General features: G+C 39.5%; 1 protein-coding gene across 7 annotated transcripts; it reads right to left on the bottom strand.

The window, feature by feature from the left end:
* Positions 1-1076: 1076 nt before the first annotated feature.
* Positions 1077-23354, bottom strand: Ctl2 (Choline transporter-like 2). 7 transcript variants are annotated; one of them, XM_066296603.1, is made up of 15 exons: positions 23274-23354; positions 18670-18733; positions 14907-15026; positions 14399-14559; positions 12544-12694; positions 11981-12159; positions 7574-7677; positions 5340-5401; positions 4913-5283; positions 4721-4841; positions 4512-4665; positions 4305-4454; positions 4107-4248; positions 1509-1731; positions 1077-1440 (listed from the first exon to the last, which is right to left on the bottom strand). In XM_066296603.1, exons 2-15 carry the CDS (start codon positions 18698-18700, stop codon positions 1337-1339), a joined length of 2073 nt encoding a protein of 690 aa, XP_066152700.1. In that variant the 5' UTR covers positions 18701-18733; positions 23274-23354; the 3' UTR covers positions 1077-1336. The 7 variants fall into 7 exon arrangements, with proteins under 7 accessions (XP_066152700.1, XP_066152699.1, XP_066152702.1 ...); XM_066296602.1 differs by lacking the exon at positions 23274-23354 and adding an exon at positions 22720-22952; XM_066296605.1 differs by lacking the exons at positions 18670-18733; positions 23274-23354 and adding exons at positions 15159-15220; positions 15510-15609.
* Between the last annotated feature and the right edge of the window lie 37 nt (positions 23355-23391).

Below are 23391 nucleotides of genomic sequence, written 5' to 3'. Positions count from 1 at the left end.
AATGCCATATGTTGACGTTTTCAGCCACGGACGAGGAGCGCAATCCCCTCGTAGAATAATGACCATAACGAGCAAGTATAGCGTTATGCTTTATTCGAGTTTATCGTTCATTACCAACGCGAAAATCTATTAAAAAAATTTTAACATAAAATACGTTCATTTTTCTGAGGTGTACAAGAATTTGCGAAAAAACGCTGTGTTGCCATTTGAAAAAAAGTTGCCCTTAAAACGACCTTGGAATGACGTTTCGGCTAAACGTCACTATCTTCACGACATGCCCCCCCCCCTTTCCTGGGCAACTTTATGGTTGACTAAAAAATATAAATGAATATGAATTTAAAACCATTTTTAACTTTATTCGTGCATTTTGAAGCAATAAACAAAATGGAGAAAAGTAATTGTGCGCCGCGTCCCCAACCCACCAGAAAGGTTTAGAACGTCGCCACGTGGATGGCCTAAATGTGCCCCAAGTCGCACCTATACCCAATACAAATGCCGTCTGCGAGAGGAAAACATTATTTAACGAAAAATCTAATAAGTAAATCTACAGTGTGTTAAAATGCACGTTGACCGCACGGGGCAAGTTACACCCGACGAACGGAAACAAATTCGCAGCTGCACCGTTTTCTAATTAATCAAGTAGTCTCGTGAAACCAAAGCGAAGCTGATCATTGGCCCATTTGCACGCCAACCGCAGCCTACTTTAAATAGCTTCACTTTCCAGAAATATCTGGATTTATCTGACTGCTAGTATTATACATTTGTCGATTTTTAATACTACAATAGCAGGCGACTGCATTTAAATGGTGACGACAGGTGACTTGTTTTACCTCGCCATTGAATTATATGTCTGTGAGATAAAGGCCAATCCGTTTAGTTAGTAGGATTTGAATGAAAGGGGCGTATTTGAACGTGCCTTTTGATCCGATAAATTACCCTTCGCTTACCCCTAAACATATAGAACACATGCATAGAGGAATTGATTACATTAGAAAATCGTATCGTTTGGGTAATCAATGTTGATGGTTTTCAAGTAAGGCCGATGAGACATGTTCGATAAGGAAAAAAGAAGCGGGTTGGCATTATCTAAAATATATTATTTATAATGAAATTAATATTTAAAATAATTTATAAGCAAAGTACACAGCTCAATAGAATGCTCTTAAATGCAAAATTAACTATGTAGACAAAAATACTTCCTCTAGCTAAATTAAGTGGGTACTTGAACACTGTTTAGGTATGAGGCTCGGTTACAAGATAGGTACACTGTCTTCACAGCCGGTATCAATGGTTACTCTCTTAGCAACTCCAGAACGTTCGCTGACCACTAAACCCTCTATTCGTATTTCGGACCCTTGTTCCTCTTACCGAATATCTTCATTAAATTCCTGGACATGAAATACGGCTTCGATTTGCCGTCGTTCGACTCGCAGTCTTCCACTAAAAAAAAACAAAAAAAAAAAAGCGGCAACTCACAAAGGCATTGGTGCAACTCGTCTATAACTTACGGAAACACAAGAACAGGGTGTCCACAGCCATGCTATAAACGTTGAAGAATAGCGTGGCGATCAGGTAGGTGACAACCATGATCGTCACAACTGGCACGTAGCCGAAATTTAGCTCCGAGTTGTCCATGAAAGGAACCATGTCAGTGGCAAAGAATATGTACGCCACTGCACCAATGCCGGCCGTCACCAGCACCTTACTTAAGAAAAACAGAAAATCCGTAACCTGGAAAACAAATAGGAATTAATCATAAATTTGGACGAACATGTTTTAGCCTCAATTAAATAAACAAATTCTAATTTTGCGGACGTTCCACCAATCAAAGCTTACCGCTAACCTCCTCTTTCATCGGTTCAGAGCAGCTCGACTCGAAATGAATGGATATACAAGGTGTAAATGAAATGGGGGGATATCTTTTAAGGGCTGATGCTATGTTCGAAAGCTTGATGAAAAGTTGGCATAAACGGGGTGTCGTAAAAACCGTCTAAGGGAGCCACGGCCCTCCGGAGGTGGTCCCCGTGAAGTGCGGAAAAAAGGTGCGGAACCAGGGGGAGCTACATCAACCTATCATACTCCTGCGTCCTTTAACTTTTATGACCATCTTAGATCGAAATATGATTTCTTGCCTAAAATTACATAGAAAAGGTGGCACCCTTGATCAATTGTGGTTGATGGAGACGCCGAAGACATGTGCGGCTTTAAAGGAAACGTTGGAAGGTGAGAAGCTGGAATTGGGTGGTGAAATGTCCAGCAAAGCAAAATTTATTTTTTTTTTAACAGAAGGATTGAAGCGATAACAAAGATAGAAAATCAAGTTCAAAATCAATGAAAATCTTTGCTGCCAGATTTCAGCTTTTCCCTTGCAATGTTTCCTCCAAAGCACTATATTGTTTAAACGATTTGCCAACAACAATGTATCAAAAGTACCTTTTCCAGGTAATTTTAGGTGAGAAATCACATTCCGATGTCGAATTGTCATAAATGTTAAAGGATGCAAGAATACGTGTGTTAAATAAATGTAGTTCCCCCTTGGTTCCACACGCTATTCCGCATTCTTTGGGGGCCACTTTGGAAGGGCCTGAGCTCCCTTAGGAAGCGCTTGCGGACCCATGTTTATATCAACTTGTCTTCATATTTCTGAATATACGAGCCATACGAAGATATAGAGAAACTGGAAGTTATTGTCATCGCAGATGGAAGCCTCACGGCTGAAAGGTTCACGGGGCAGGCTTTAGCCCTACATGTATTGCCATTTGTACATATACAGGGTAAGGTTTTTTGTTGATGGAAGGTAATGCCAGGTCTCGCATTGCTCGAGCTGTGAGAAATTATCTAGACGAAATCGTTATTGCTACCAAGACATGGTTGGCTCGGAGCCCAAATTTATATCCCCTAGAGAGTCTCCGGGACAGTTTTGGAAGGAGATTGCTGGGGAAACGAACTTTAACACTTTGGAAGATGTACAGGAAAGACCGATTCAAATATGGAAAGAACTGGAACAAAATGGCATAAGCTCCCTTACTCCAAGCAGGGGTCGCCGATGCGAGGAAGTTATTCGTGCCAGAGGCGGAAATACCCGCCACTGACACCTTCGTTTAACTTGTTTCTTTGCACTTTTTGTCGTTTTTTGTTGCTATTTTTGGATATTAATTTTAAAATGGCGTTTCGTGTGTAATACCACACGCGAAACGCCGTTTCATAATAATAATGGAGTAAATGGATAATGGAGTGAATCAAAAAAGAATATGTTGAAAAAAGATGGGGCTAAGGTGCGATTTCAATTTTAACTCGATAGTGTAACTTTTTAATTTTATTGAGCTCTACGACTTTTATGGAAGAAAAACACGTTATAAAGGCTACATTCAGTATCAAAAGAGGTTTCCAGGGAGGTCTTCTAGATGTTCTTCGAGCGAAGAGAGTCGATACACTAACGTTCTGCAAGAGACAACTTGCCATAAAAAATCATCACAATCGTACAAAAAAATTAATTGAAATTTTTGATTTTTTAAATCGTATTTTTCGAAAAATTTAGTACGATTAAATTCAATAATTTCGCAATCGGCATTATTAGTTTATTGTACTTCTAAACGTACAGAGTGTCCGTGTATCAGTCTCACATAATCAGTAACCGCTGAAATTGGAGATGAGGATTTTTCTAATATTCTCCTCGATTTTTACGAAATGAACGGTGTCGTTTATTGCCCTACACGAAACGTGCTTAGAATTTCGAGTTGATTTCCAAAATTATAAATATACCGAGCGTTTCAGTGGAAATTTCGACGGCGCCGTCGGCGGCACATGCAATTATTGGCAACTCTGCCGTAATGGAACTATTCCCGTAAAATAGAATCTGACCTAGAATGACCTAATATCGGATTCGGGATCGTCTCTTTTGACCGTTAGAGATGGTCCAACAAAGAGGCTACTCGAATCACCCAGTTTAATACATCTAAACTTTCTTCGTCTTTAACAAAATCATATTGCTTTATCAATACATTGCATGCACTACATAACGATAAAATACCCTGATGGCGGTATGAATCATAGATAGATGTCGCGATGATAAATAGTCAATGCAATTTGATCGGAGGCCGTCTTACCTTGTCCAGGACAAACACTCGTATGATATTTCTCATGAGCAGCATGAAAGCGTCCTTGGCACTTGCGCAGAAATTTTTCCCGTGGATTGCGCACATGATGTAGGCATTTTTGTTGATGAATTTAATGAATTTCTCCAAGCACCTGAAGAAGGAAGAACGTCTAAAACAATTTGGTGACGCGACACTATTGAAACTAACCAGAAGAAACATTTCAGGCAGCACAAGATCGCTTTCGTAAACGGATTGTCGTATTTCTTCAGTTTCTGATCGATGTATTCCAGACACACCCTAATCATTCTACAGATGGCGATGATCAGAGATCCAAATGCTAGTGTGCCTAAATGATACCTACAGTTATGCAGTGGGAGTTATGGTGATAATTGCCTAGACAATTTTCATACTAACCTAATGGTCCGGTACAATGCTGCGGTTAGAGCAAAAAATGGCAATTCGCTCTTTTTGATGGTCCAGTACCATTGGGCGAACACCTGGGCCAGGACCATTTGGCCGAAAGCGGAGACGAAAAATGCCAACCAGAAGAAGCCAAATACGTTTGTTACTAAAAGATTCGGTTAATAACGTTGTGTTGCTTAACAACAATGTATCGCAATTACCTTGCAAGTAGGGGTAGTATGCTTCATTGGCTATCCCGGCAAACACACAAGTCGTATTATCACATTCGGGGTTGGGAGGCTTATTGTTAATGAAATCCGAAATATTACATTCTTGGTTATTCTAAAAATGGCCTTGTATAGTTCGTTTACGTCTTTTTCCATGTAATACGTATTTGTTGAATTTCCACGTACTTTAATTCCGGAAACTTCGGAACAATTAGGCGTCACTCTGTACTGATAATAAGCTTCGCCTGTAGTAGCTAAATACGTCCCAACGCAAATTGCATAAGCCACCACACCCAATTGCATTATCCAGGGAATTATCGGGAAGAAGAGAACGGAGGTTACCGAGCTCACAGCTTTACTTCCCTCCTTGATCAAGGCGATGGCTAATACTATCCGTTTCCTCAAGAACAGCAGTACCAGGAGTACGATGACCAAGACCGATACGACAATGATGAATGTGGCCAATAGGAGGTCTCTTTTGCGTTTCGAGCTGGTCAGGCCGTCGGATTCGAAATCCTTTTTATAAGTCTGCCAGGTAGTATAAGAAAAATAGGAACCTGTAAGGACAGAATAGAAGATAGCTAAGGTTCGGAGGATAATATGAATTTGGTACCTGCAACCAACGCTGCTATCGCCCCGGCAATTGAGATCCAGACCATAACGCCCGCGATCCACCTGAAAAGTCCAATAAAGGGTGTTTTGGAATTGTTTTAGATTCGTCCGCTGGTGCCACGGACACTTTACAGAGAAATGTCCCTGGTGAAAGTTCTTGTTAAAAATTACTACGTGTCCGTGCAAATTCACATTCTGAACTTCGAATTGGTGCCATTTAACTCCAATTTAAATTCGACTTCTACCTCGATGTGGTTCAAGGCAGATTTTTGGGCATACACGCCGACTCCGGGATCTTAAGGGGAGATCAGGGGAAGTATGTCCCTACCAGCGGACGTCCTACCAGTACTTACCAGAATTTAACGTCTCAGAATAATAAGTGAATTCTATTAGACTTAGAAACTGGGAAATGAACCTTATTATATTATATCTTAAACATTCAAAAGCAAACAAGTTGTATAAAAATTATATAAAAAAAATCAACTTAAGGTGTTTTAATGTAACACCCTGTACACGTATTTTTGCACTTTTAAAAAGGTTTAAAAATCACCTTTTCAGAGCTTGAAGTGGGTTATTGGGAAATGTTATCGATATTTTTAAATCGAAGTGTTCCTTGAATTGAAAATGAAAATTTGTCGTATTCATAAGTGCCATCACTCATATTGACGAAATTATTTAAATAATGATTAGAAGTTTACCTGCAAATTTCTTAGTTTACATGTAAATTTCTTAGTTTACATGTAAATTTCTTAGTTTACATGTAAATTTCTTAGTTTACATGTAAATTTCTCAGTTTACATGTAAATTTCTTAATAAATACTTATTATCCTGTTGCTGTACTTAATATATTATTGAAAAACTCCTTTTTTTTGGATTCTACAATGTCCCACAATCTACAAGGTGTCCCATTCCTCCTCATTCACATTATTTATGCTCTCTAATTTTCGTAGAGTCTCAATGATAAATTCGATATGGGATTGTGACAGTGCAACGAGCCACCCCGTATTTGCTTACAAATATTGTACAGTGTGAACAACAATAATTGAAGTGTCCGCTTCATCGAAGTAGTAACCCTGTCGTTGGAAGATTCTGAAAATATCTTTCATCCATTGCTAAACAACAGTCATTAATCAGATGCGTACAGATCGTTTTTCAGTCATTCAATTGGACAGCTAAAACGTTTCTAGAGCAATTTTATGGAGATAGTCGTTAGTAAAAGGTATAGCCTGTAAGATCTCCGGATTTGACGCTTCTGGACTGTTTTTTTATTTGTTTACGCAAATACTGTGCATAAAAATCGTTTACATGCTTTGGAGGAATTGTCACAAGCTATTACTGAAGCAGCTAATGCACTAACCATTATTGAAGCAGCTAACCCCTGCTATGCTGATTCTAGTCTGCTTCATTTCCTACTATTCGGACCTCGGTCAAGACTCATTTCGCGTCTATACAGGGTGATTGGAGATTAATCAAAAAGGGGATGTTGTATGGAAAAAAGTTTCAAATGAAAGTTGTCCGGTAGAGAGGGGGACATGTCATATAGATAGTGGCTTTTAGCCCAAACCTGATTTTAAGGTCACTTCAAGGGTAACTTTTGTTTTTGAAATGGTGTCGGGGAATACCCGTGTGGGCAGACGACACGAGAGGGAGAACTGAAAATGCGTATTAATTGATAAACAAACAATTCTTTTCGGATAAGAGTTGAGACGCATTTGGAGCAGGAAGGACATTTTTTGAACTTTTGCTTCCATAAGATTCTCAAATCAGGATTTTAAATGAATTTGCCAAATAAAAAAAAATAAAAAAATCCATAGAAATAATTTTTCTTTGGATAGATAGAAGGATCGTTATGACTTTTACATGGAATTTGCATTGTAAAACTTTTCTAGAAAGAAAAAATTCAATAATTTCGAGTATCTTAAAAGTTAGTCAAAAGTCAGGGGTACCTTTGCGGCGAAACGTCTAATGAAATTTTTTTTTACATAAAATATATTCATTCTCTGCAAGGATGTGTGAAAAAAATACGGGGTGGCCATTAAAAAAAAGAAAGAAAGTTGCCCTTGAAACGACCTTTGTTCAAAAATCACTATCTTCATGACATGCCCCTCTCTATCGCGGACCACTTGTATTCGAAACTCCTTTTCGTACAACGTACCGCTTTTGAGTAATCTTCAATCGCAGCTTTAAATGGGACACCTTGTATAATACCTAGAGTATTACCCCTGCTTTACTAACCTGAGCATAAGAATGTATATTATGCACGCCAACAAAGCTATTGCAACGCTGATGAGGATCTTCCACCAGGAAGTGACCAGATCGGCTAGTAGTTGTTCAGCAAACTAAAAGGAAACATATTTAGTTGATAAAATAGAAAAAAAAACGTGATTCAAGCCTCAGTTTTAATAGTAAACTGCACTGCCCCGCAGTAGTTTAAACTGAGAGTTGAACGTATCATTTATGGCCTAGGCCGTAAACATGCAAAAAATCAACATTATCCAAGCAAAGCATTAAATGCACGTAAGAGTTAGTTTGAAGGTCTAGACCTTTCCTCGACTTAAAATAGACGTTAACGCTATGGTTGCATGATTAGCTGGGGCCACACCTCGGGTGGCACCGTTTGGAAGAGCTCCATGAATCAACTCGTCAATGGAGCATTAAACCTCTCTCCAATGAGGGGAGTGCAGCGATATCCAACTGAAAAGTGTTGGGGAAAACTTGAACTGCAAGCATATTAGTGTTTAATTTGCAAGATTATAGCGTCAACGATTGAAAACTCAAAAATTAGAGAACGTCAGCATTTATCAACAAATCACAGCTGAACGATGAGAAACAACATGGAACATAATGCAACATAACACAGCACCCAAGTTAAAAGAAATGTGATAGAACCTTCTCTGCTTTTGCTAAGACCTCGATTTCACCTATAGAATTGGTTAGTGTATCACGAAAGTCCGATTCAGATGTGTTAAACACTTTTTCTGCGATTTCCTTGATCGATTCACTATCTAGCAAGGGAATACATCTTCTTTGAACTGAAATTGAGAAAATTGTGTATTTTCCTGTATTGAATTAACACGGAGTGGACATAAATTCAACGATTATCATAAACCGATTGTATTGAATTCTAAGAGGACACTACATCGCCTGTAAAATGTACTGGAACACTCTCATGAGCTTCACACACCTGATATTACAAAAAAAACACGTATAATTTTATTTGGGACAAAGCGTGTCGAGTTGTGGACACCTAAACCCTAAAAGGCGACGCTGACCATGATGGTACCATTTGGATAAAGCTTCAGATTTCTTACGCAGGGCGGCGCATCGCGAACGAAACTGAGGCATTTTCGCGCATTCAGAAATTTAAATGTAAAAAACGCTCGGACGCGTCAACTCTATGTGCGAGGGGGACACGTTATAAACGCGCACTAAACAACCCCCTGGCCGGGGTGAGTTAAACCCCTAAAACCCGTATCACGGTCTAGAAACCGGTGGTCGTCACTTCGGACACTCAATTAACTGATGCGTAGATGAACAAAAATTTCTAAACGCCTTAAAGTTATTTTTACCACAGTCCTTAGCGATTTCATCATTCATACCGGATGATACATCGTTTGAACTAATTTTGCCGGATTTATCGAAAATCGCTAACTCAAAGCTACTCAAATTGGGTATCGTTTTAGCGAGAATCGAAAGACCTTTCGAACAAGGTACTACTCGACCCTACTTTCCGTTTAAGGTTTCAGGGGTTTAACTTACCCCGGGTAGGGGGTTGATGCGGAAGGAGCGAACGTACGTTTATAACGTGTCCCCCTCGCACATAAAGTTGACGCGTCCGAGCGTTTTTTTTTTTTTTAATTAAATTCCTAAGTGCCCCTGTTTCGTTTTCGATGCGCCACCCTGTATCTGCGTTTTACAGGGATAACATGCACCGTGTGTGAAGCTTGAGCATGGTATCGATGGCTTTAGGGTGCTTTTTTGTCAAGTTACTTTTAGGGAAGGCGAAGTCAGTGTTGCCTAGGCTTGCTGTCCGAGTGGTCTCGAGCTAGAATATTACATGACATAAAGCTAAAAGGGAGTTTTATTTCTACAACCTGTTTCCAACAAAGCATTCAATCCATTGTTTTCGATATTCAAGTGCTTCGCCTCTATCCAACTACCCCCTACAACTTCTCATTTTCAAACGAAAAGGCATTCGTGGTGTTACATCAAACGAACGGGGAATCAACTGGGGGTACAACGGTACAATCAGAAATAAAATTTCATCTACAGTTTCCATAGAAACTATCAAAAAATAAAATTATTGGACACAAAATAAAGCAGCTCGCTATTACGTCAAATAAAATTGAAATTCGTACAGTAAATGCCCACATTGGGTTTCAGTAACAATTCGGCAAGGACTCAGTAGATCCTCGAACTCTTCCAAGCACTTGTCCAGCATTGCATCCGTCATTAATTCTAAGACGTAAATCATCAAAATTTTATGTGTCAATTTTCGCTCCACAAAAAAATCGAGTTCCGTCAGATCTGGAGATCTCGGCGGCCGTTCCATTGCGCCACCGATCCATCTTCCAGAGACAATCCCATCAAGACGCTCTCCCACAGCCACAGCCTGATGTGGCGGTGCACCATACTGTCGGAACGAAATGTGCCATTGGTCGTTTGCTACCCGTTTCCTCTAGGGAAAATTGCGACGATTGATGGAGTTATTTCGTTTCGCAACAAGTGCAAATATGATGCGTTTTTTAAGTCCTCTATAAAAATGGATCGATGAACTGGCGGACGATTATACCCATCGATAAATTAGGTTTTTGCAGATTTTGTGCGTGCCGAGGCTGCATCCAATCAGGATTATCTGCAAACCAGTAGCGACAGTTATGTCGATGAATAGATCCATTAAAGCAGAAAGTTGTTTTATCCGAAAATAAAATTCTAAAAAAAAAACATTATATATGTATATATATATATATATATATATATATATATATATATATATATTCATTTTTTTTTAAATTTATATATATATACAGGGTTGCTCATTAGTTCGTCAAAGTGCAATATCTAAGTAAATATAAGTTTTGGGAGGAAATTTGTCTTAGTAAAGTTTTTGGGGAATAAAGGGCACGTATTTTTAAATTATTTCCAAATGTACAGGGTCTGTCATAAAAGTGTGGTAGTACCAAATTATGTTTTTTTAAATGGAACCCCCCAATTTTTTTGCCATTTTCGGATTTATCGTCAAATTTTAAGGCTAGTTTATGAAATAGGTCTTATATAAAAAATTAAAAATTTTCGACTTATTTGTGAAAATTCGAAAATTTTGATAGCTGCAAGGTCTCACGGAAATCAATGTTGTTTCCTAACCGTTGCGAATTTTGGAATCGATCTTATGAGGCTCCAAGGCGACAGAATAAGCTACGTTTTGACATGTTTTAGTTTAAAAAGAGTTTTCCATAACCCTCGAAATGTTTAATAATAATAATTATTATTAATATTTTTAATTAATTATTCCCCAAAAACTTTACTAAGACAAATTTCCTTCCAAAACTTATATTTACTGAGATGTCGCACTTTGACGCACTAACGAGCAACCCTGTATATATGTATGTGAAATTATGAAAATAAACATATTTTGTATCAAAAAATAACTTATATCATAAACGATTTGAAATTTTTACATTTTTTAGCCATTTTTTCATTCTGTTTCAAAATGAAATAAGAATGGATTTTCTATCTAGAAAGTAAAGATTAAAACTTTTCATCTTTTTAAGATATAGACTTTGTTATATATTTTTTTTAGGAAACTGTAAACACAATTTTAGCTCTGAGTATACCGTTATTATTTCCCTTATTAAATGGCCCTTCATTTGATATGCTACAATGGATACCTTTCCATTTGGAAATAGAAAATCGTGTAAAGGTAGCTGGACGGGAGTGAATGAGCTGGACATTGAACATAATGCCTCAAATACTTTTTCAATTTTTTTTTTTTTATTTATTATTTTTTTTTTTAATCGAGTTTATGAAAGTTATAAACGTTTTGCAACGCTTTTTACAAGCGCAGTAACTCTAGGAGCGGCCTCATCTTTCAGTCGGTTAATGTATAATAGAAATATATTGGTTAAATAGCTATTAATTAACCAGTTAAAAACCAATTCCCTATTAATAAATGGATTGCTGCGGTGCGAGGGGAACAAGCTCGCGTCAAGAACGCGAGTCTCGTCTACCTGAAAACTTCTTTGAAATGCAAGATTTTTTCTAATCGTGCAGTTCTTTTGCACACAGAGAAGAACTTGGGCAAAGGTATTTTGATAAGGTAGTTAAACCATTTCTAAGGATTTTCTAAAAATGTCCATTTCCTAACGGTTAAGAAATGAAACGTTTTCGAAGCGCCAACGGGTCGTGAAATGCCTTTCGCATGTTTGTCAGAATTAGAAAAAATGAAGATTTCAACTGCAATAGAGTACTACAGAAAGTAGTACTGTTATGGCGTTCTAAAAGTACTAAGTAGGGCGGTTACAATGTGAAAATCTAAAACAGCTCATCGGATGCCCGATTTCCTATCGCATGCCTTTGCTACTTCCTGCACCTATTGTTCAAAAAAAAAAAAAAAAAAAAAAAAAAAAAAAAAATCAATGGAACCTCGTGAACTTCGTTGTCATCTTTGGCGAGAGATATTCCATTGTGCACCACTAGACTCAGCCACATGTGGACTGGATTGACGTGCTGCTTCCGTAGCTTCACTTCGTATTTTCCTAGCGAAGCTACTTCCTCCCTGGACCGCTTCCTGTCGGCCACCTTATACACGCATCTATTGAGGACTATACAACGACAAAATGATGATAAAAATGGGTCACAGTTAGAGACGCAATCCTGTAGAAAAAATCTGACCATCGGTGAATGAAAATAAGATTAAGATGTTGATGAAGTATAAAGGGACATTGAGTAATTTAGAGTAAATTTAATTTTTGAAATAACAGAGAAATTTTCCCATCCTGCTCCGTGGTGTCGACGTTGCAGGTTGATATTAACTGTTGGCTTGCTGGCCAAATTTGTGGAACAAGTTTTTGACGAAAAGTTATGAAAAAAATTAACGAAAAAATTCTATCCGTGGTAAACCGTGTCCCCGTGTGTGTGACGTCGAACTGGACAGAAAGTGTCCATTAATTGGTGAGACATTAACAGGCGTAGGTGGAAATACTTACTGCTCTTGCTGGGTAAAAACCACTGAGGACAGTTGTCTGGGTCGTATTTTGTGATATTACTGTTGTATGAATCACAAAACGGAAGAACGCTGGCGTCAGAATTAGAGTCATTATAAAAAAATGTCTCATTTGGGCACTTTTCCACGCAGACCTGCGAAATAAAAAAAAATTAATAAAGCAATAATTTGTTGATTACATCAAGGTTTTGGTACTTTCCTCCTGGCGGTAATGTACACTGTATCCGATGCGAGGGTCAGTGTCCAGTATCGAGTTTGAAAATTTTGATAAATTTGAGGAAACTTCGGCGCAGCAAATTCATGACAATCTTGAAAATTGCGTCATAAATTTTCGTATCGGACCCTCAGCCCTTGAGCCACACACAACAACTTTTTCACACGATAAATATTTCTTTATGACAAAATCAGAAGGAAGAAAATATTACCAACGTTCCAACGAATCGAATTTTGTTATAATATACAGGGTGTCCCATTTGAAATAAGCGAGTCGACGTTCATTTCCGGTACAACCGGAAGTGGTATTTTCACGAAAATATTTTTAGATCGCCCTCCGGACATCAACTTTCCCTAGTCACAGTTTTCAAGATATGGATAGTGGCCCGCATTCGTCGGACACCCTGCATAGGACATGTGTGAACTGGGATGGCAAAATAAATCGGGTGATGGTAGTCGGAAAAAGTCCAATCGGCTTGGCAAACTAATGTCCGGAAATCTGAACTTTCGAAGGTGCCAGGAGTACGATTTTCAACTTTAACTCCCAAGTAAAGTTACACGCACTTTTCGAAGAACCGCTACCCGCATGCGCACGCATAATTGGTTCGCCGTTGGGGGGCGATTAAATCCGTTCATGGTTTTTACTTGAAAACTTCCTCGATTTTAGTATTTTTCTCCAAGGTGCGCAACTTCCGAATGGTACCGATTCGAGGTGTTTACCACACGGGGAGTTTTCTGGAGTTGCAAAAATTCCTCGCGTTACGAGAAACTTAGAGCGCTAAAGTTGAAACGAGGGTCTGTGTAGAATACCAAAAAAGAAATGTGTCCGTTAATTTGAACAACACGGTCCATATTGAATATCTGCATTTTCGTCTCAAACGCCACATACAGGGCGATCCGGAATTGCGGGAGATTATTCAGTGCAACGACAGACACGCGTGTAAGAGCCCGCGCCCGGAAACGTCCCCCTGAGCCAATGCGGCCCCCTGATTCCTCAGGACAATTACGTACCAAAACGTGTTGCAACACGCTTTATTTTAATTTGCTTGTAAACGATAACGCTACAGTCATCATTCAAAATGTCCTCCGACTTGAATCCACCTGTTCAAACAACGTAGACGATTTCTGCGGACCTGGCTAAAAACTTCAAAACCGTTTTGCCGCAGTAGTTTGTGCAATCAGGTACTTCTCTGTTTCCATTAGAGTAACCAGAGGTTTCACATGGAACCCCCATGGAACGAAATCTAAAGGTGTGACATCGGGCGCCCAGGACGACCACGGAAGTGGTCCGTCGCTGTCGATTCAACGTTGTCCGAACTGACGAGAGTCGAAGACGACATCTTAAACAGTTGCCGCAGTCTTATTTTGTATAAACAAATTGAAATGTAACGAACTAAAACTGGATGAAACGCGTTTTGCGCATAACCGCCTTAAATCGTTATGTCGTAGGCTTCAGGGAGACGTGGCCGGGCATGGCTTCTTATACATACTCAAACGTCTGCTATCGCAGCACCGGATCATCCTGGATGGGCGCTCAATCAGCATCGTCCTATTCGACCGAGTTATTTTCTGATTGAAAACCTTATTCTAGAAAATTAGACAGTTAGTTTTTTGCATGAACAAACCTGCCTGGTGTTGCAACTCATGAAAGCCGCGACATTCATACACTTGGTGAGGTCAAAGAAAAATAGGTATTTCCGATCTTTAACTGGCTCATCCATGCCGCAGTGAAGCCCATAGGAATCCTTCGGAACCAGCAGTTTTTCGGGGTTCCCGTGAGATATCGCTGGAAGGGATGCCACATAATCAGTACTAAGCACTCCGATTACCTAACCGAAATTGCAATGAAATAACGCCCAATGATGACACTTATTCAAACTGATATCTCCCACCTGACCTGAGCGATTTTTTTTGAAAATTTTGGAATTTTTGAAATTTTTGGAAAAACCAACACAACACTTTTATCGCGGAAAAGATCTCATTGGAAATACTTCGATTGACCGTCTGAAAGTTGTTGAAAAATTGAATGAAATTTGCAAGAGCGCGAGCTTTCGCCCTTCGGGCACGGATATGCCCTGAGGGAAAAACGGTGTCAGCGTCGTCTCCTGAGTCTGAATCATTCTGGTCGCTTACCCCAGGCTCCGATGGCTATCCATGCTCCGACGAACGCCACGAAGATGAGAAGGCATATGACATCAGTGCATGATCGATTTTTGTTCGGTCCATATGATTCATCGTAGTGAATTTCCCGTCCTGGAAAAAATAGGAACAACACGTGAAGTACTGTCGTTTAGAATGGAAGGGAACGACGGAGTGAAATCGATCACGTTCTATTGGGCCCGATGTTACAGGTGTGAGACAATAACAAAGCAAACATGAACTTACGGTTAATGAAGTCGGTGCTCTCGTCATAGAAATGTAACTCTGAATCAGTGGACATGTCCAACCTAGTCAACGCAACAAAACGCAAATTAACTTGGTTGTTACCTCATTTTAGTGCTGTTTTCCACTGACTCGGTTGTGTAAACTATTCGACGATGTTATATCTCTTTTATTTGCTTTACTGTTTACCAGCCAACATTAAAAATAATAGCGAGTCTAAATATAAGTGGGTTTTCAATTTTACCTCATTAAGACGCCAGATAGCCAGTTAAGTACACCGTGCGCGCAGCCGGATAAATGCGAGCGAATCGAGCTTTCGAAATTTCCCTTCTTCAAAATAATCCCGGAACTCACCTTGACGATTTATACTTTGAAAATTTATTATTATTGTCGTAAATATATATTTTTACTTTATAAACAACTTTTGGACAGATACTGTCGTGTCCCACCAAACCTCCACTTCAACTGAGCGTGTTTTCGCGCCGTAATCTTTTATCTTATCCCAAGTCAGACAGGGTGGCCCAACAAAGGTTTCGCATCTCGACGTTCGATGGTCAAAGCGAAAACGTCTAAAAACGCTCGGACACTTCAAGGTACCACTCAAGAGCGACAACTTTCACTGCGTCTCCAGCCCTTCAACTTCAACTTCAACCTCTGAACGGGGGGACGATTACCCAACCAAAATTTTCAGCGGGGAGGGGGGTTGAGTGATAGCTCATTCTGAAGGTAGTTGTGCCTTGACTAGAACCCTCAAATTTGAAGCGACTGCCATCATCCCCGTCGATGTGACAGCTTGTCAAAGTCTGCGGGGGCAAAAGCTTTCAGTTATTTTATTGCAGTCAGAGTTGCAGACTGCTGGAAGCATCGAAAAAGCCTGCTCGTGGTCGATGATGGTTTGCGTAATTTTGAATTAACTGGGTTGGAATGTGATACGAGGGCAGTTAAAATGTCCCTGCCATGAGCGAATGTGATACGAGGACAGTTAAAATGTCCCTGCCATGAGCGAATGTGATACGAGGGCAGTTAAAATGTCCCTGCCATGAGCAATTCCGAATGACAGCATCTGGGCCGTTCAGTTATGGTTTTTTGTATCGTTGCGGCACGCCGCAGCTCCCCATTTCCTGTCCTGGGTCCGGAAGACAAATGTTTCAAATTTCATAAATGAATACATCACTTTTCAACAAATTATACAGGGCGGCCCAAGTAAGAACGTCTAACCTGAATTTATTTTCTATTGATCGTTAAAAAGAAACGTCATCTTTAACAGGGAAGGGAGTATCATGTTGAAATAAAGCCAGCAATCAATGACCCTTAAACTTTGTTGAAGTGTTTTTCAATGATCTCGTGTAATACATTATCATATGTATTTTTAGACGTTTGAGGAAAACTACAAATTTGACTATACCCTGTGAACCTACGAGGATAGTCTCAATTTACCCCCCTCTCCCCTCCCTCGCTAACACTTAAAGGAAAACATTCTTTGGGAAATATTACGTTCTTTCCCAATGTGGTCGCACTTGAGACTGACACACTTTTACCAGCAATATTCTATGGCTTGTCTACCCCGTAGGAAGAAGCTTAACATGTTTTCAAATCGGACTCCGCTTCTTCCTTATTGGCAAATCTCTCGTCAGCGAGCCATTTTTTCACCTTTGGAAATGGGAAATAATCTGAGGTGGTTAAATCTGGCGAATACGGCGGGCGAGGAAAAAGTTCGAAACCGAGTTTATTGATTTTGGCCATATCGCGATGACAGAATTGTGGACTAGTGCGTCGTGCTGATGAAACCAGACGTTTTTCCCCCAAGTGCCGTCGCTTTTTCTTAATTATTTCGCTCGTGGTTCAGCGTAACACGTGATCTGAAAATTTAATTGCAATTGGCTCAAAAACGAAACGATTATAGAACTGAATCGTTTTTCAGATGCACCCTGTACACCAATAGATTGTTGGATCACGTAACATTTCGTTAACAATATTTATCGCAACCCCCCCAGGTCGGCATTTCGCTTGGATATACGGCAATTCCACAAGTCTGTCATCGATGCACCACGATCGATGATGAGTAGCTGCTCTTCGGACAGTGACTCCTGATCCTGATTTCCTTGCAGCGGCCTTCCAGTTATCCAGATACGTCGTAAATACGATCCCGAATTGTGACTCATTAGCTTTTAAGTTCCCTGGGAGTGAAGTGTCTTGGCCCGCAAGGTGATCAACCAAGTGTTGTCAGTCTTCGTCTTATCGAATGTAGTTGTCGGTGCCAGCAGGATGCCAGTACCACCTCTCCGTCTGAACAGTCCTCTATTTTACCCACCACTGAATAAGCCGCCAACTGTCCTTTGTCGCATGCATGTTGACCTTCAACTGCCGCGCTGTCCAGCAGCGTTCCCTCCGTTATCAATGATTTTTCCAACATTCTCAACAGAAAAGGTGTCACAGTTGTTGGTCTGACAGCTTTGGCGACGCTGTCGGCCCCAGACCAGACCGTTTTTCTCGCTTTCGGAAAACCGACCGCGTTCCTCGTTTGACATGTTTGCGACTCACAACTTTAGACCCACGACGGCCATAAACGATTTGATCCAGATCAAATGCGTCAAGTTACACCATCGACCTTCGACCTCAAGGATGAGAGGCATAGCTTTGCGCAGGCCGTTTCGGGACGCCCGGTATAATAAAAACCAATTTGCATATGTACTATTTTTCTGGATATTCCTGGAAGCATGGTGATTTATTTTAATCTCAAAGAGGCGGCACTTTCGAGTAACTTTGTCACGGTAATTTTTGCTCAACTTTGTAACGATTTAACTGAAGGTGTGCACGTGTAGGTCTTGATCCGACACCCCACCGGTAGACTTTGAATTTTGATGTGCATGGGGCAAATCAGACCCCAATCAAAGCGGCACTCCAGCTTGGATGAGACCTTAAAATCCGTGATAGATGAAATTGTAAAAAGTACATTACGCACTATCTGTTAAGCTCCTTAATTCCTCGTTAAAAGATTCGAGCTAATTACAAGATTGATAAGAGTTATTGGAACTGCTCATGATGTAAATATTTTAAGGACGATTTTTACGTTAATGTTTTATGACGGTCGTGGTTAACCCATAAACTGTGGAATATCGACAATGGAAATTAACGCATTAGTCATAATCGTTATTGTTATTTATCGAATCCCATAGTTTTGAGCCGACACAAGGGAATGCCTAATTCGTATCGGATAATCGAATGGAATCCTGAATTCATCAGAAATTTAAGTTGTATGTTGGGCCTCGTTTATAATAATGGAAAAGTTAAATTAACAAAAACTCTACCGAGAAAAATCCAGCCCCTCGGCCCACTAATTAGTACAATTGAACATTTGCCCAATGTAAGGTTCAATGGAAAATGTGCTGTTAAGAAGCTTGAAATTAATGGAAACATTTCGAAAAGCCTTTTTAAGACAGAACAGACGAAACAATTGGGACACGAAACAAAGAATTATAAAAGAGTAAATAGTGAAAATGTAGTGACCACTTACCATCGTGTCGATATGGATCTCTTCTCCCCATTTAGTACTTGTGATTCCGCATTGACACCTCAAACTGAAACAACGCGAATACTCAGTTATAATGGAATTTTCGTCTTTTTACTAAACAATAAAGTTCAGCTTAGTACACAGCCGTATCTTATCGCTGATTAATTCGCTATGATACGGTTTAATCAGCTTGCAATACAATGAGTCCACTACAACGTCAGAATTAATCGGGTTTTCGCTAGCAAGGCCCCAAATTTCATCGGAAAGGTTAAGAAAGTGTTTGGAGATTGTGGTAATTCCCCTTCTTCCCCCTACACATCCCCCTCCGCCCCCTCCTCCCCAATCCTCCCCTCCTCCTCCTCCCCCAAAAAGAATTTCTGAAAATTCTGCAAAATGACTTTACTCAGGAATCCACATTAGTTGAAGTAACATTAAGGAGTGAATGATCATCATAATCACCACCGGACATAAATCAACAACGTTAAATTGCTAATGGATTTTTCCTTTCTCCATTAAAGAGAAAACAACACCCACACCGAAAATACTTAAAAAAAAAAGAAGATATAATACTGGGTGTAACTCGAGTAACGTCACTAATTTTAAGGGGTGATTCCTTGTCATATTTTTTGAAAAAATGTCCGTACGAACATGTGTCCCAACTTGCATAATTTTCGAGATACTGAGTGTCAGAATTTGATTTAAAAAAAAAACGAGTTTTTGTTAATTAGTCAAAAAGCTTTGCGCCGATTTTGATGAAACTCGGCAGGTTTGTTAGCATTAGTAAGAGGATGCTTTCGATGTTATTACATTTTAAATAATAATTCCAGTGGCGTCGCAAATAGTTACCTGATTGGTATTTAGGGCGCGATTACCGTACGCCGCCGTTTTTTCTGAATCTGATGTCTGTGTCAGATTAAACAATCAAAAATACAACTTCCTCGTCCTTTTCGGACATTTTCTTGCTTAATTTTTGCTATTTTTAAGATTTAAGATGAAAACAAGTTTTTGAGCAATTAATAAAAGCTCGATTTTTTAATAAAACTTTGACACCCTGTATCTCGAAAATGACGCGAGTTAGGACACACGTTTACACGAACATTTATTCATAAAATATGACAAGGAGTCACTCCTTAAAATTAATGACATCACTTAAGTTACACCCTGTATAAGATATTCTAATTAAGGATGTAGGGACTTCATTGAGATAAGCATTTTAATGGGTTTTTATTCGTAATTACCCAATAGCATGATTTTCATTGAGTAACCGAATTTTCTTAGATCGTTGAAATTCCTCTGGAAAATTATCGTAAAGAAAATTAACGTTTTCATTTAATTAACTTTTTCGGTTTCGTTAATGTTTATTATTTAATATTATTATTAATAAATTAGTAAGTTTAGGACATAGATAGCTCACTCCCAATTTAGATCGATAATTTAATCTTAACCTTTTGTCTAATTTTTATTTACTACTTGATAAATTCATCAAAATTTTGTTATAAATGCATGTTTCTTTAAAATATAAAAAAACGTTATTAATCTTCTTATTTAACGTGACTTCATTCACCTCTCCGGACTCACGCTGCAATGTCTTTCGAATTCTTGCCGGCTATAATGCCATGAACAGGATTTTTTATACAGGGTGGCGTTCCGAAACGTTTTAACAAGAGATTTTCTTCTTGTAAACGAATGAATGAAAACATGCTCGGATACGTAAAGCTTAGTTTCCAGGGGGACACATTTTTTACATGTTTGCATCCCCTCCGCTTCAACCCTTATGAAAAGGTGCCTGTCACCCTTAAAATCTTAAACAGAAGGGGAACGGAGAGAGTGATACCTTACTTTAAAGGAAAAATAATTCCGTTCGTGCTGTCTGTGTGCGTCTTATTATTTGGTAGATAAATAAAATCGCACAATAAAGGGTGTTAATGATAGTATTTTGGAATTCCACTTGATCCTTTGAAAAATCCGCTATTATAGGTTTGTTTCTTGCAAAGACGAACGGATTTGGAGGAAAAGTCATGTTGAATGGCCCGCAAGATCTCCCGATCTGTCACCGTTGGACTTTTTCTTGTGGGAGTATTTGAAATCTAAAGTTTATGCAACCGAACTCGGTTCTTTAGTAGGCTTGAGGCAATGCATAGTGTACGAGTGCAGCAACAAGTAACTTCCGAAGTATTGTATAATGGTCGCGAATATTTCGCAAAGTGCCTTTACAACTACATGGACGTTGGAGGTAAATGTTTTCAACATTTGCTTTATTAGCACAAATAGCAAGAGATTTTGTTTCATTCTGTTATTTTTCACGAACTACTCAACCGATTCCTATGAGGAAGGTTCAGAAGCGCCTTCGGGATCCCTGATCTCAGAAGTCTCTGAGATTTTTGAGGTGAACATAGCAGCACCTGCGATGACTATTTTTTTTATTGAGCGACCTTTAAGTGCTTCCTTCTTTCCGAAATCTTCTACCTGCAACTGTTGGAGTGACCATGGAAATTGGAAGGGCTTTGTTGATTATGGTTTGTTTTGCAATAATCTTCGTGTGTTGTGCTCATGGTTGGCTCCCAGGCGCTTAATTAACTCGTTTTTCAATAGCTCATAGGTGCGATTTTCTCGAGGTTCACTATATAGGGTGTTCCATTAACAATTTAACCCCTCCCATCCAATTTACTGATTTTTGACATTACAACCACGATTCAAACGCGGATCCCTCTTCATTTTAGGGCTGGAACTGCAAAAACTGGACTCGTTGTACTCCCCCACGCCATCCGTGCCCCCACACGTGACAGAAACTCTCTTTTTTTTTTTTTAATGGGACCCCCCAATTTTATTGAACTTTTGCATTTCACCTTAATCTTTAAAGGCAATTTATGTGAGGCGTCTTATCGTTGAAAATTTTCGTTTTCGAGTTGTTTCGGAAAATTTGAAAAATCGACAACTGCAAGGTCCCGCGGAAATTCGCGTTGTTCCTTGACCGCTGCGAATTACGCAGTCGGCCTTTTGGGGCCAAGGGAAGATCTAATAAGGCTTCGTTTTGGCGTGTTCGAGTTTGAGAAAGGCTTCCACAACCTTTGAGGTGCGCCTCCGAACTTGCATGATTTAACACTTGTGGATTTTAGATGGAAGTTTCTCGACGCCATTATGTACGGAATTCGAAAATGTATAAGTTTTATTGACGTGGCCCCAGCTGCTGGCTGTTTACGTGTTTCCAAGATCTTTGTGCTAGACATCGTTATCTTACACTAACTAAGCTAAAATCATACTTATGATGTAGGAGTTAGAATTTTATTCAAACTTGTACAGCAATAAATATTTGCATAAAATTCTCAGAATGTTATTTGCATTATCTCTATTCTCTTAACAGGGTGGGGCGTTTTTAAATGAAATTTCTTTGCAGTTGACGTCGTACCTCGAAGACTTCAGTTAAATCAACCCTGAAACGTTTCGCTTCCAAGATTTCAGTCTTCCGCATCAGACATTCTCAATTTTGAGCTTCACAGCTTTCGAAGCTTCTTAAGAATGCTTTTTTACATATTACCTAATTTGCGTTTCGTTCCCCTTTCAGACGTACAGTTCATCAATTTTAGAGCCCCTACCAGTAGAAAGTAACAACTTGTGGATGCAATAGAATAGCTCGAACCGCTTTGGGACCAATTAAACAATCAATGTTTCTAGTTTATTACGCAACAGAAACGAATTTTTATCGCTAACTAATTTGCTAAACCAGAAATCGTTAAGTTTTATATTGCGTGCAACCTTGCTTATTCGCACTGGAATCAAAACAATGCTCTTTACCTTGGAGATTTCTACGATAAACTAGATTCCGTGACATGCATAATGATTTGGTTAATAGGAAACATAGATATGAATTAACTAAATAATTTAAGGGGCATTAAATCCTCAATGGAAACACACGTATTTCCAATAACCCGATTTTTAAAAGGTATTGAGCCAATTGATTGTGCAGCTTGGAGACGGACTCTTCTTGGACAAGAAGTTAGAAACACTGATAGGCACGGCAGGACACGGTATGTCCCACCGAATTCACTCACAAACCTTTTTTCATCGGCGGTATTAGCAGCAGCAATATGAACCGATTAAATTTTTTACATCCGCACAACACTTTGAGGACACCAAGGCACTAATGACTTTGTTGTCGCATTGCATGTCCGTACGACCTTGCCGGAAGATATGGTACTAGAGTTTATGGTACTGCCGCAATGCTGAATCGTAACAGCGGCACCGTTTGTAGAGTGGTACTTTCACTGAAGCAATGATTGGTAGGTAGTGAGTTAAACGACCGCCGCTCAGGTACCTACTGCCTACATAGCATAATATCCCCGTAGCTAATTGGGTAGGAAATGCGAGAAAGGATAATGGGTTCGGGTAAGTACATTGTTTGGAACAAAATCAGCTGTTCCTGCATCTGCCCGACAGAGATTTTGTGTTTTGAAGGAGATTAAAGGGCCGAAGAGGCCCGGTGTGGGTGTTCGTTACGTTACCAGCTGACTGGGTATAAGGAAGGATTCAGCAACTTTAACTTAGGTGGACAGATGTTTTGTTCTGTTTGTGTTGGTTATTAATAAAGCTCGTAATTTTTTGATTATTACCTCGTTATTCTCCGACGTCAACGAGTTATAGCCTATTACCCATGTCGTGACGAATCCATTTTACACTTGCCAAAGATTTCGGTTTATGTTTTACCCTGTGAAAATCCCAAACGCAGAT

The sequence above is a fragment of the Euwallacea fornicatus genome, chromosome 25, assembly GCF_040115645.1.
Source record: "Euwallacea fornicatus isolate EFF26 chromosome 25, ASM4011564v1, whole genome shotgun sequence".
Lineage (NCBI taxonomy): Eukaryota > Metazoa > Arthropoda > Insecta > Coleoptera > Curculionidae > Euwallacea > Euwallacea fornicatus.
Note: the sequence above shows the minus strand (reverse complement) of the source record. Positions and strands in the feature narration are given on the sequence as shown.

What these genes read in the sequence shown, in the direction of transcription:
- Ctl2 (XM_066296599.1), bottom strand. An exon ending in CCGAAGTTTCCGGAATTAAA is followed by an intron (nt 4,842 to 4,912) that starts GTACGTGGAAAT and finishes GGCCATTTTTAG; the next exon opens with AATAACCAAGAATGTAATAT. An exon ending in CACCCTGTTCTTGTGTTTCC is followed by an intron (nt 1,441 to 1,508) that starts GTAAGTTATAGA and finishes GTTTTTTTTTAG; the next exon opens with TGGAAGACTGCGAGTCGAAC.